This window comes from Polyodon spathula, chromosome 35 (genome assembly GCF_017654505.1).
Source record: "Polyodon spathula isolate WHYD16114869_AA chromosome 35, ASM1765450v1, whole genome shotgun sequence".
Classification (NCBI taxonomy): Eukaryota; Metazoa; Chordata; class Actinopteri; order Acipenseriformes; family Polyodontidae; genus Polyodon; species Polyodon spathula.
In genome coordinates, this window is record NC_054568.1 from 1,645,954 (window position 1) to 1,659,731 (window position 13,778).

General features: G+C 53.0%; 1 protein-coding gene across 1 annotated transcript in view; it reads left to right on the top strand.

Moving 5' to 3' along the window:
- The window catches only part of LOC121303743 (vasodilator-stimulated phosphoprotein-like), a 40,357-nt gene that overhangs the window by 22,559 nt on the left and 4,020 nt on the right, over positions 1-13,778 (top strand). Inside the window, exons 3-12 of the mRNA XM_041234521.1 lie at positions 282-459; positions 647-710; positions 2,628-2,719; positions 7,829-7,900; positions 8,661-8,785; positions 9,562-9,683; positions 10,265-10,325; positions 11,097-11,139; positions 11,598-11,640; positions 13,312-13,377. Coding sequence (XP_041090455.1) covers positions 282-459; positions 647-710; positions 2,628-2,719; positions 7,829-7,900; positions 8,661-8,785; positions 9,562-9,683; positions 10,265-10,325; positions 11,097-11,139; positions 11,598-11,640; positions 13,312-13,377 — 866 coding nt within the window. The remainder of the gene's footprint in view (positions 1-281; positions 460-646; positions 711-2,627; positions 2,720-7,828; positions 7,901-8,660; positions 8,786-9,561; positions 9,684-10,264; positions 10,326-11,096; positions 11,140-11,597; positions 11,641-13,311; positions 13,378-13,778) is intronic.

Below are 13,778 nucleotides of genomic sequence, written 5' to 3' on the forward strand. Positions count from 1 at the left end.
TAGGAAATTGTCAGTCCTATATTTTCCTGTGTAAAAGCCCTCTTGCTACTTCACAAAGTTTTCTGTCTCATTGTTTGTCCAATCCTGTTTATTCCATGCTAGCCTGCCTCTGTGACTCTCCCCCTCCTCCTCGTTTCAGAACCAGTTCCTCCTCAGTCATCAAGTAAAGCACAAGCCGCTCCCTCGCAGACTCCCCCGGGTCCCGGTTCCCTCTCTCGCTCGCACGCACACACACTGATGGTTGTGCTGGTGTAATTGTTCTCTCTCTCTCTCGCGCGCAGGTTGTAATAAACTGCCCGATCGTCAAGGGGCTCAAGTACAATCAGGCCACTCCCAACTTCCACCAGTGGCGGGATGCACGGCAGGTCTGGGGGCTCAACTTCAGCAGCAAGGATGAGGCAGTCGTGTTTGCTGGTGGCATGAACCATGCTCTGGAGACCCTGAGCGCGGGGGACAGCGGTGAGACAGGGGGACGGGGACATTAACAAGGCTCTGGAGACACTGTGTGCGGGGGACAGTGGGAGGGGGTAGGAGAGACCCTATCAAATCCATCAGAACTGCATTTACTGAATCCTTTAACCTGGACAGTGCTGTGGCTGGAGATCTTCGGGTGTTTTTAACACTCCTACCCTCCCTTTCTCTGCAGGAACACTCCCCTCCCCCCGCATTCAGAATGGACCAACCCCAGAGGAGCTGGAGCAGCAGAGAAGGTACCAAGTCAGGAGTTTGAGGGGAGAGGGGTTTGAATGGGGTCTCTTTTCTCTGTCTGTGTTATAAAGAGCGCTGTGTGGCTCTGTATTACAGCAATCCACAATATTGGAGGGCACCACCAAGCATCAGAATTCAATCTGACTAAAACACAGATGAAAACCTGATATTAATGCACTTAATCTTTTCACATAGAACCTGTTGTGGTTGAAACGTTTTGAATGTCGTTGACACTCTGAGTGCCAAGTCTGCACTCTCGGTGCCTCCAAGTGCAGCTGCTGCTGTTCGTTTCCAGCGGGGAAGTGTCTTGCAATGTGTGTAATCTGTCAGGAGGAGCAGTTTGAAAGCGGAGAGCCTCTATGCCAGCTGTGACAGAGCCACATGCCCTGTCTGTGTCCCCCGGAGCGGGGGAGAACGAGGTGCTGGTTCCTAGCGCAGTGATCACTCGTAGTCTCCCGCGTGCGCACTTGTGTTTCCAGCAAGTGGAGTTAGACTGCGACAGACTACCAGCTGACAACCACTGTGAAGACGAGGATCCCAGCATTACATGTGTGGTGTGTTCATTGAATGAATTAAAATGAATATGTCCAGTTGACCCTGTCTCCAGACATGTTAACTCGAATCTCGATCTGTATTTTGAGGTTGGAGAGCAGTGGCTGTGGTGCAGACAGTGTTGTGTGTGTGTGTGTTGGCTCTGGTCTGGACAGTGCTGTCTCTGTGTCTGTGTGTGTTGGCTCTGGTCTGCACAGTGCTGTGTGTGTGTGTCTGTGTATGTTGGCTGTGGTCTGGACAGTGCTGTCTGTGTGTGTTGGCTCTGGTCTGCACAGTGTTGTCTCAGTGTCTCTGTCCCACTGTGCGTCATCACCTCAAAGCCTGGCTAATACCCTGTCCTCCGGATCTTTGAGACCCACAGAGCCCAGATCAGTTCAAGCTTAGCTCTAAATTTGATTTGTTGTTGAGCCAAAGTAGGAGTGGCAGGGGTTGTGACTCTCTGTGCTGGCTCTAATCTGATTTGCTGCCTAGCCATAGTGGGTGTTTCAGAGGGAGGGGCCAATGTTTTTCAACCACAACCATGTAAGCGGCAAGTCTGGATAGACAGGAGCTCCCTGAAAGATCAACACACTACTATCTGTATCTCTCCCCTCTACATCTGTTCTCTGTCTTCTCTCTTTTCTCTATCTTCTCTCGCCTCTGCCTTTCTCTACTGTCTGTCTCTCCCCCTTTATCTTCACTCTCGTCTCTCCCTCTACTCTGTCTCTCTCTCTCTCCTCTGCCCTGTCTCCCTCCTCCTCTCTCTCTCCTCTGCCCCTTCTCTTTACTCTCTGCCTCTCTCTGTCTACTCTGTCTCTCTCTCCCTCCCCTCTCCCCCTCTCGTTCTCTCCCTTTCTCTTTGATGTGTGGCATCGTCTTGTCTGGGATTCCTGGGATTCCTCTTCCTCATACTGGAGAGACTCCCCAGCACGTCCTGTAAGTGCTTCCTCGCCAGACTGGATTAACTGTGGCTTCAGCGCTCGCTCCAAGGACAGTCTAATGGTGCTGAATAGAGAAGGACCAAAAAATACCAAGACAAGCTGCAGGCTGGCTGAAGCAGTGTGTAGCAGAGGCTCCTCGGGCATTGCAGGGCACTGTGGCAGACGCTGGGGGTGTGAGAATTAGACATTTCAAATTGAACACAGTGGTGGCGACAGACACACTGAATCAGGCCTGCTTTTCCTTTTGAGTGTGTCTGAGGGGTTTAAATGGGCATTGACAAAGGGAATGGCGCTATACAAGTCATACACAAGTCCTTTGTCAGCTGGTAGAAAGTAGTGCTGTATGGTGTAATATCCCTGTTCTTCCAAATGTGTTTCTCTGTGTCTCTGTTTACATTTCTTTGTCCCCTTCTGTTTATTTAGTAACTCACCTCTTTCTCTTCTCAGGCAGCAGCTGTTGGAGCAGCAGCAGCGTCAGGAGCAGCTTGAGAGAGAGCAGAGAGAGCAGCTGGAGAGGGAGAGGAGGTGCTCCAGTGCAGGTGAGAGAGAGAGAGAGAGAGAGCAGCTGGAGATGGAGGAGGGGCTCCAGTGCATGTGAGAGGAGAGCAGGAGAGGGAGGGTCTCCAGTGTGTGTGTGTGTGAGAGTTTGGACAGGGGTGCAAGTCACGTACACTGGAGCATGATGACTTTAAAAAAGAAAATGTGAGAGCTGGTGAAAGCATTCCGTTTGTAAATGTAGGACAAAGCGATCAGTGTGTCCCAGCAGCACTTCCGTTAATTAGAAATCTTTTAGTCAGGCAGGGCATTGTTAATTAGCAAGGCCTGCTCTCTCTAATCACCACTCTCCCGCGTCTCCTGCTGTGTGTAACTGCGTTTGACTGGGCCTCTCGGGAGCCCGTTCCAGCGCAGCCCAAACCACATCCCTGCTCACTACACTGAACCGGTGAGCCCCCTGGCCGAGTTGGAACACTCCAGACTGGGTACTGATTGGTGCTCCAGGCTATCCCCTATACTGTGCTGAGCTGCACTACCTCTGCACTGCAGGCTGGCTGCAGGTGGATGTAGCCCCTGGTGTCCTCTGCTGTGCTGTACTGTGCTTTGCTGTGCTGTACTGTGCTGTGCTGTACTGCAGGTTGATGGCACAGCTCCAGGGTATCAGACAGGATCTCCTGGTCAGCTCTATTAGTGTCTCGCTCTGTAATCCAGTTTACTGTCAGCGGGTGATGGGAGGGGCGACTCTGAGGGGTATATTGTGATCAGGAGAGAGGAGGGGTGCACAGAGGGAGGAGGGGGGGGGGGGGGGGTCGATTCGCTGCCTCTAGATGAATCAGAGGGGGGCTGTATCGATTCGCTGCCTCTAGATGAATCAGAGGGGGGCTGTATCGATTCGCTGCCTCTAGATGAATCAGAGGGGGGCTGTATCGATTCGCTGCCTCTAGATGAATCAGAGGGGGGCTGTATCGATTCGCTGCCTCTAGATGAATCAGAGGGGGGCTGTATCGATTCGCTGCCTCTAGATGAATCAGAGGGGGGCTGTATTGATTCACTGCCTCTAGATGAATCAGAGGGGGGCTGTATCGATTCGCTGCCTCTAGATGAATCAGAGGGGGGCTGTATCGATTCACTGCCTCTAGATGAATCAGAGGGGGGCTGTATCGATTCGCTGCCTCTAGATGAATCAGAGGGGGGCTGTATCGATTCGCTGCCTCTAGATGAATCAGAGGGGGGCTGTATCGATTCGCTGCCTCTAGATGAATCAGAGGGGGGCTGTATCGATTCGCTGCCTCTAGATGAATCAGAGGGGGGCTGTATCGATTCGCTGCCTCTAGATGAATCAGAGGGGGGCTGTATCGATTCGCTGCCTCTAGATGAATCAGAGGGGGGCTGTATCGATTCGCTGCCTCTAGATGAATCAGAGGGGGGCTGTATCGATTCGCTGCCTCTAGATGAATCAGAGGGGGGCTGTATCGATTCGCTGCCTCTAGATGAATCAGAGGGGGGCTGTACCGATTCGCTGCCTCTAGATGAATCAGAGGGGGGCTGTATCGATTCGCTGCCTCTAGATGAATCAGAGGGGGGCTGTATCGATTCGCTGCCTCTAGATGAATCAGAGGGGGGCTGTATCGATTCGCTGCCTCTAGATGAATCAGAGGGGGGCTGTATCGATTCGCTGCCTCTAGATGAATCAGAGGGGGGCTGTATCGATTCGCTGCCTCTAGATGAATCAGAGGGGGGCTGTATCGATTCGCTGCCTCTAGATGAATCAGAGGGGGGCTGTATCGATTCGCTGCCTCTAGATGAATCAGGGGGGGGCTGTATCGATTCGCTGCCTCTAGATGAATCAGAGGGGGGCTGTATCGATTCGCTGCCTCTAGATGAATCAGAGGGGGGCTGTATCGATTCGCTGCCTCTAGATGAATCAGAGGGGGGCTGTATCGATTCACTGCCTCTAGATGAATCAGAGGGGGGCTGTATCGATTCGCTGCCTCTAGATGAATCAGAGGGGGGCTGTATCGATTCGCTGCCTCTAGATGAATCAGAGGGGGGCTGTATCGATTCGCTGCCTCTAGATGAATCAGAGGGGGGCTGTACGATTCGCTGCCTCTAGATGAATCAGAGGGGGGCTGTATCGATTCGCTGCCTCTAGATGAATCAGAGGGGGGCTGTATCGATTCGCTGCCTCTAGATGAATCAGAGGGGGGCTGTATCGATTCGCTGCCTCTAGATGAATCAGAGGGGGGCTGTACCGATTCGCTGCCTCTAGATGAATCAGAGGGGGGCTGTACCGATTCGCTGCCTCTAGATGAATCAGAGGGGGGCTGTATCGATTCGCTGCCTCTAGATGAATCAGAGGGGGGCTGTATCGATTCGCTGCCTCTAGATGAATCAGAGGGGGGCTGTATCGATTCACTGCCTCTAGATGAATCAGAGGGGGGCTGTATCGATTCGCTGCCTCTAGATGAATCAGAGGGGGGCTGTATCGATTCACTGCCTCTAGATGAATCAGAGGGGGGCTGTATCGATTCGCTGCCTCTAGATGAATCAGAGGGGGGCTGTATCGATTCGCTGCCTCTAGATGAATCAGAGGGGGGCTGTATCGATTCACTGCCTCTAGATGAATCAGAGGGGGGCTGTATCGATTCGCTGCCTCTAGATGAATCAGAGGGGGGCTGTACCGATTCGCTGCCTCTAGATGAATCAGAGGGGGGCTGTACCGATTCGCTGCCTCTAGATGAATCAGAGGGGGGCTGTATCGATTCACTGCCTCTAGATGAATCAGAGGGGGGCTGTATCGATTCGCTGCCTCTAGATGAATCAGAGGGGGGCTGTATCGATTCACTGCCTCTAGATGAATCAGAGGGGGGCTGTATCGATTCGCTGCCTCTAGATGAATCAGAGGGGGGCTGTATCGATTCACTGCCTCTAGATGAATCAGAGGGGGGCTGTACGATTCACTGCCTCTAGATGAATCAGAGGGGGGCTGTATCGATTCACTGCCTCTAGATGAATCAGAGGGGGGCTGTATCGATTCACTGCCTCTAGATGAATCAGAGGGGGGCTGTACCGATTCGCTGCCTCTAGATGAATCAGAGGGGGGCTGTACCGATTCGCTGCCTCTAGATGAATCAGAGGGGGGCTGTACCGATTCGCTGCCTCTAGATGAATCAGAGGGGGGCTGTACCGATTCGCTGCCTCTAGATGAATCAGAGGGGGGCTGTATCGATTCGCTGCCTCTAGATGAATCAGAGGGGGGCTGTATCGATTCACTGCCTCTAGATGAATCAGAGGGGGGCTGTATCGATTCACTGCCTCTAGATGAATCAGAGGGGGGCTGTATCGATTCACTGCCTCTAGATGAATCAGGGGGGGGCGGTATCGATTCGCTGCCTCTAGATGAATCAGAGGGGGGGGGGGGGGGGAATCAGGGGGGGGCTGTATCGATTCACTGCCTCTAGATGAATGGGGGGGGGGGGGTAGATTCACTGCCTCACATCTACTTAGATGAAGGGGGGGCTGGTGCGACTACTTACCCCCCCCCCCCCCCCCAGCCTAACATGCCTCTAGATGAATGGGGGGGGGGGGGGGGGGGTCGATTCACTGCCTCATGCTAGCTGAATGGGGGGGGGGGTCGATTCACTGCCTCGATTCACTGCCTCTAGATGAATGGGGGGGGGGGGGGGGGGGGTCGGGACCCCCCTCTAGCTGAAGTGGGACTATCCGATTCCCCCCCCCAGCTAAGCGACGGAGGGGGGTACCCCCCCCCCCCCCCCAGCTAAGCGACGTAGATCGACTTCCCAGGGGGGGGGGGGGGGGGGAGGGGGTGGCCTTACGCGTACTTACTTACCCCCCCCCCTCTAGCTAAGCGACGGTAGATCTCTGTCCCCCCCCCCCCCCCCCAGCTAAGCGACGGAGATCTACTTACCCCCCCCCCCCCAGCTAAGTGGTGGACGATCTTCTAACTTACCCCCCCCCCCCCCAGCTAAACTGAGCTAAGTGACGGAGATCTACTTCCCGGGGGGGGGGGGGGGGTCGATTCCACTGCTCTTCTACTTGACCCCCCCCCCCCCCGACGAGCTACAGCAACGGAGATCTACTTACCCCCCCGGGGGGGGGGGGGGGGTCGATTCGCTGCTTGATCTACTTACCCCCTAAGCACGAAGAATCGATTCACTGGGGGGGGATGGGGGGGGGGGGGGGAATGGGGGGGGGGGGGTGTCGATTCGTGGGAGATCTACTTACCCCCCCCCCCCCCCAAGCTAGCGACTGGAGATCTACTTATGGGGGGGGGGGGGGGTCGATTCGCTGGGAGATCTACTTACCCCCCCCCCCCCCCCCAGCTAAGCGACGGAGATCTACTTACCCCCCCCCCCCCCAGCTAAGTGACGGAGATCTACTTACCCCGGGGGGGGGGGGGGTCGATTCACTGCCTCTAGATGAATCAGAGGGGGGGGGTATCGATTCACTGCCTCTAGATGAATGGGGGGGGGGGGGGGGGTCGATTCACTGCCTCATCTACTTACCCCGGGGGGGGGGGGTCGATTCACTGCCTCTAGATGAATGGGGGGGGGGGGGGGTCGATTCACTGCTCTTCTACTTACCCCCCCCCCCCCCCAGCTAAGTGACTGAGATACTTACCCCCCCCCCCAAGCTCACAGTGATGTGAGATCTACTTACCCCCCCCATATCTCCCGCCCCCCAGCTACCTCCGACGTAGATCTACTTACCCCCCATAGCCTCCCCCCCCCCAGCTGAGCCGTATCAGGGGGGGAGCGGTATTGTATGAAAGGGGGGGGGGGGGGGGGGGTCGATTCACTGCAATATCTACTTACCCCCCCCCCCCCACCGCCTAATCTCGCTACGTATCTACTTACCCGGGGGGGGGGGGGTCGATTCACTGCCTCTAGATGAATGAGGGGGGGGGGGGGGGGGGTCGATTCGCTGCCTCTTGATGAATGGGGGGGGGGGGGGGGGGGGGGGGGGTCGATTGCTACTTTATCGGCCTCAACCAATAGCTCCCGTATATCATACTTTACCCCCCCCCCCCCCCAGCTAAGCGACGGAATATGATGAGGGGGGGGGGGGGGGGGGGGGGGGGGGGGTCGATTCGGTGCTACTCTCCCCCATCTCTAGTCTCATTGCTCCCCCAGCCCCTAGCCACTACCTCTCTCCCCCTAGTGATCTACTTAGTCCAACTAAATACGTCGCCATAGCACTTGGAGGTGTGTCTCGTGACACACTGCAGTTGAGAGGTTGTTCCTGAGTGAAGCGTGCTTTATAGTTGTCGTGACTACATACCCTCCCCGTCTCATTCTGTCATTAAGCTGGCGGTATTGTATTGAGAGGGGGGGAGCGGTATTGTATTGAGAGGGGGGAGCGGTATTGTATTGAGAGGGGGCAGCGGTATTGTATTGAGAGGGGGGAGCGGTATTGTATTGAGAGGGGGCAGCGGTATTGTATTGAGAGGGGGCAGCGTTATTGTATTGAGAGGGGGCAGCGGTATTGTATTGAGAGGGGGGAGCGGTATTGTATTGAGAGGGGGCAGCGGTATTGTATTGAGAGGGGGCAGCGTTATTGTATTGAGAGGGGGCAGCGGTATTGTATTGAGAGGGGGGAGCAGTATTGTATTGAGAGGGAGGAGCGGTATTTTATTGGAAGAGGGGGTGCTGTATTGAACAGCACTGTTGGCTTAATGCGCAGTGATGCTTCAGAAAACCAGCTGGACAGTACTACAGGGGTCACATGACAAATTACATGTCTCTGATTTGCAGACCAGTCCTAATAGTGTCCAGCCAGTGTAACAGAGTGACCATGTCTCTCTCTCTCTCTCTCTCTCTCTCTCTCTCTCTCCGAGAGAGAGAGGAGTGGGGATCGACAAGGACGCCCGGGGGGAATGACGGGGTCCACCGGGGGGGGAGGAGGTCCTGGAGGGGGAGGGGGCCCCGCGGGGGGAGGTGGGAGGCCTGGGGGGGGTCGCCTCAGGAGGCCCGCCTCCGCCTCCTGCCCCGCCCCTCCCCTCTGGAGGAGCCCCGCCTCCTTCGTCCGGGGGAGGAGCCACCGGCCTGGCCGCCGCCCTCGCAGGAGCCAAGCTGCGCAAAATGGCCAAGGTAGGAGGAGCTAGAGCCAGGACAGCGAGACTGGAGTCTGTAGAGGAGACAGCGAGTCTAGCGCGAGATAGGGGCATCTTTGCAGTGTGCTGGGAGGTCTGTTTAGATCCGTAATATACCAGGGCTCACACGATACTCTTGTGTGTTTATTTTTGAGTCAAGGTCTTTATTGACGCCACATGGATTGTGTTCAATGTGACTGCGTTGCAGGGGCTCTGATCGTTCAGTGTGTTCTGAGCCTCTGACCAACATCTGAGCGAAATCAATCAAACCTGACCCTTTCCTATTGTTCTGCCCGGCCCAGTCCCAGCTCAGCTGGTCTGAGTCTACTCCTGAACTGAGAGCTGAAAGCTGGTGTGTAATTAGCAAGGTGTCCCAGTGAAGTACCAGTTAGACAGTCTAGAAGGGGAGGCGTTTATTAGTGTGCTCTGAGCCCTGAAAACCCAGCTGTTAGAGATGAGGGAGTGGGCCGTGATACTGTTGCTGTGATACTAATGTTAGTACTAATAAGAGGTAAGAGAATGAATTTTAAATATGGTTAGCACTCCTTTAAAGGCAGGGCGGTGGAAATGTTCATATAGTTTAATAAGGGTGGTCAGCGCTCCCTTCAAGAGGGGAGGGGGGCACTAATGCAGAGAGGTTGCTTACCACTTCTTAGGGATTTCATAATGTTAATGAAATGACAGCTCTGAGGTTGAATTCTGTGTGTGAGTGTGGGAAGGGTTCCTTCTGTATGTGAAGATGACACTGACCCCTGTTTCTCCCCCCACCCCCAGGAGGAAAGCCCCGCCTGCAAGGCTGAAGGCAGTCGCAGCTCCACTCTGCCAACAGGAGGCAGCGGTGGGGGAGGGGGCGGCGGGGGGCTGATGGGTGAGATGAGCGCCATCCTGGCCAGGAGGTAACGCAGACATTGCAACAGCGCGCTGTCAGATACAGCCTTCGCACTACGCGGCTGTGTTCTAGGATTCTCTGTCAAAGCTCATTGCACCATGCAGGGCGCGCACGCTGTCACCTAGTGTTCAAGCTGGGTAAAGTGGCTCAGTAAACACTCGTGGTAGCTCTGTTAAACTGGGAATGTGCAGAATGCAAAAGTGCAGGAATTATTTTAAAGATTGTTCATCTGTGCAATAGAAAATGGTAGCCTTTTAAGATGTCTATTCAAACAAAATAGTGTCACTAATAATTGTTCATTACGATAGCCAGAGGCATCGACGCAGCTCTGCTCAGAGTCCAATTCCATTGCAGCTGTTCTCCAGTGAAAATGAATCTTTGTAACCTGGAGGGCGTTGTTTGTGTAGGCTGTTAAACACCTAGCCGTGCTTGTTTTTAAATAAAGTTGTGCTACATCATTGTAGAGTGGGGTTAGGCTGCCACCTTGTGGTGTAAATGTGTAATACCAGGAACAGGGCAGCGCTGTGGAATGTGAGACGCATGCTGGAGATTCCTGCTGTTCTGACGGTCGGTCTGTCTGTCTGTCAGGAGGAAAGCCACTGACAAAGGAGAGAAGGTGGTTCCCAAGAAAGAGGAGGAATCTGCAAACGTGAGTGCCGCAGAAATACTGTACACTGGCACAGCATTCCCAATACCACTGAGAGACTCCAAATCGAAGCGCTTGTCATTGAATTTTTTATTCTTTCAGTGAACAGTTTCACTGTACCACAGGAAACATTACATTACAGCACTACTACCACACTGACACCAAGGGCTCATTTGAGCCGGATCTCTTGACAGCAGCAGTGTCCGAGCTTCATCAGGCTAGTCGCCTTACCTGAATGTTAAAACACGGCCAGGCAAAGGTGGGCGTCCACGACGACCCGATGACACGACCCCCCCCCCCCCCCCCCCCCCTGGTGGTGGGTGTAGGTACTCGTCTCCTCCGGCTTGAAGCATGTGTGTGTGGAAGCTGCTGTAAATCAAGGGTAGTACATCAGGAAACGCTCTCTTCCTTAAAAAGATCTAATACCTTTCTGTCTACAAATGAACCCCTACCATACAATTCAATACAACACCTTGCTATCCCAAACACTAAATTACAATACAATACGATGCAATATAATGCCACCATGCTATACCATGCAATACAGTACTACCATGCTATACAATACAATACAATGCAACACTTTACCATACCATACAATGCAATACCACCATGCTATACAGTGTAATACTCTGCCATGTAATCCCATGCTCCGTGCCATACCATGTATTGCTGTAAGTATGCATGCAGTACTATACAGACAGGGGTGCTGTGTTCTGAGCTGGCTCTTCAGAGTGACTGTGCTTCTGTCCTCTCCACTCTTCTTTTCTCCAGGACGATTCGGATTCTCCCAGTTCTAAACCCTTCAGTAGCTCAGGTAAGGGGAGAGGGGAAGAGGGAGGAGGAGGAGGTAGGGATGGGTAGATGGAGAGGGGGAGGAAGGGAGGAGGTATTGTTGAGAAACACCAACACCAGAGTGAAAGTGTTGAACTAAACTTTATACACAGGTCTTCCATTGAGGTTTTCTTTGTGTTAAAGTTTGTCGTTGATTTATCTTGATGCCTTGTACACTGCTAGTGATTGATGCTGTGTGGTTTTGTAACCCCCTCTCTCTTTCTCTCTCATTCTCGCTCTCTCTCTCACTGTGCCTGTCTCTCTCGCTCTCTCTCGCTCGCTCACTGTCGCTCTCTCTCGCTCTCTCTCTCTCTCTCTCTCTTGCTTGCCCACTGTCGCTATCTCTCTCGCTCTCTCTCTCTCGCTCACTCACTGTCGCTCTCTCTCGCTCACTCACTGTCGCTATTTCCTCTCTCTCTCTCTCTTCTCGCTGTCTCTCAGATTCGATGAGGAGACCCTGGGAGAAAGCAGCCACAATGCCCAGGTAACACGTCTCAATTTCACCCTGAAAAAAAACCCCACAACAGCAGGGCCTGTTTAAGTGCTTCACTTATGGAAAAGTTTCACAGAATCAAGACTTGCACATGTTCTATTTATTTAATATCATCATAGTAAATCACGTTTCAGAAATCAACCAATCACAGCAAAGTATTTGCCAGTATTGCAGCACTGCTTGTCCTGTGTGGATGTCGTCCCGTGTAACGAACACCACAGCTAATTGCACCGTTCAAAACTCAAAACAAAGCAACAAAAACGGACGTAATAAACATTTATCCCTTTAACGCTACTGGTGCTAGTTTCTCGCTCGGCTCTTTTTATTCTCAATACATATTTAGACGACCTGTCTTACACATCGTGACACACGCTGCGGATTGACTTGCAGTGCTGGGATGTAGAGAGCTGTTCATTCTGTGGGACTCGCTCCTGAGGCTGTCGAGGGGTTAATGTCACAGTAAGGCAGCTTTTACGGGTCTGTCACTCCACCCCTGCTAATATGTCATGAACCATTCCAGCTGCAACTTCATACCTTCAGCGTTGGGGAAACGGGCAAAATCTACTGGTGCCTTCACCTCTGACCCAAGGTGCTGTCATATTGGGGTCATGTGAGGATTTGAGATAGTGCCTTCATACTCTTCGAAGCTCAGGAGAAATGAACCCTTTCCCTCTCCAGTTTGGTCTGATTGACATGAACTTGGTACGGACATTCTTTTAATACAGGTTATTGAACGTATGAGAATCTGAGGGGGGTATTTTTATTTTTCCATCTGTATGCAGTGCCTTGGTCACAGCGATTTTACTGCCGTCTTTTGTCTCGTGATGCGGATAGTATCCTTTTAATTTTGTATTGGTTGTATTGGCTTGAGTGTGTTCACATAGTTAACCCGAACCAATACTTTTAAGTGAAGTAAGGCACAGTTGGAAATGAAGTGGAGAGTGACTTGGACAGAGGGAAGGAGACTCTTCTTCACATAGACAGTGGTGAGGGGATGGAATGGGCTGCCTAGTCATATTGTTGAAGAAGACTCTTCTTCACACAGAGAGTGGTGAGGGGATGGAATGGGCTGCCTAGTCATGTTGTTGAAGGAGACTCTTCTTCACACAGAGAGTGGTGAGGGGATGGAATGGGCTGCCTAGTCATGTTGTTGAAGGAGACTCTTCTTCACACAGAGAGTGGTGAGGGGATGGAATGGGCTGCCTAGTCATGTTGTTGAAGGAGACTCTTCTTCACACAGAGAGTGGTGAGGGGATGGAATGGGCTGCCTAGTCATGTTGTTGAAGGAGACTCTTCTTCACACAGAGAGTGTTGAGGGGATGAAATGGGCTGCCTAGTCATGTTTTCAGTTCAGTTAGCTACTAGGAACTGGATGAGCACTTATAGGCTGAATGACCTCCATTTCTTCTGAAACTCTGTGGAGCTCTGTCTGTGTTTCATTCTGACAAGTCTGAGGTCCTGCTGTAGTCTGTCTGTCCACTCCTCTCCTTATATGTGTGGTCTGTGTTTATCTCTCCTCAGTGTGTATGTAGTCTGTCGTCTGTCTCTTTCCTCGGTGTGTGTGGTCTCTCTCCGGTGTGTGTGCGTAGTCTGTCTCTGTCTCTCTCGTGTGTGTGTGTGTGGGGCTCTATCTCACTCCTCAGTGTGTTTGTTCTTCCTCAGGAATAACTCTGTGCCGAAGAGCCTGGACTCCCAGAGTTCCCCCCAGTCTGCCTTCCCCCTCTCCAGGTACTCTGAACCCCCCTGCTCCCTGCCCTCCTGCGGCAAAGCCAAGAGCGTCCAGCCAGCCGCTGGGTGTCTGTCTCTGTGCTGCTACGGGTGTGTGGGTCACGGTGGTGCTCTGTCACTTTTCCATGGACTTCTTGCTATGGGTTGCTAGGGCGGTCTGTGCATTGCCATGGCATTGTTGCTGCTATGGGTTTCATGGTTGCCGTGTCCCTGTTGCTAGGGTGTTGGGGTAATCCTATTGCTTTTAGGGAGCTGAGGTAACCATAGTGCTGTTGCTAGGGTGTTGGTGTCACCATGTTGCTGTTGCCATAGTGCTGTTGCTTGTGTGTCGATGTTACTGTGGCGCTGAGTCTCCCTGAGACTGGTTAGATTTCACTCCAGGAACATTCTCCTCTCTATCC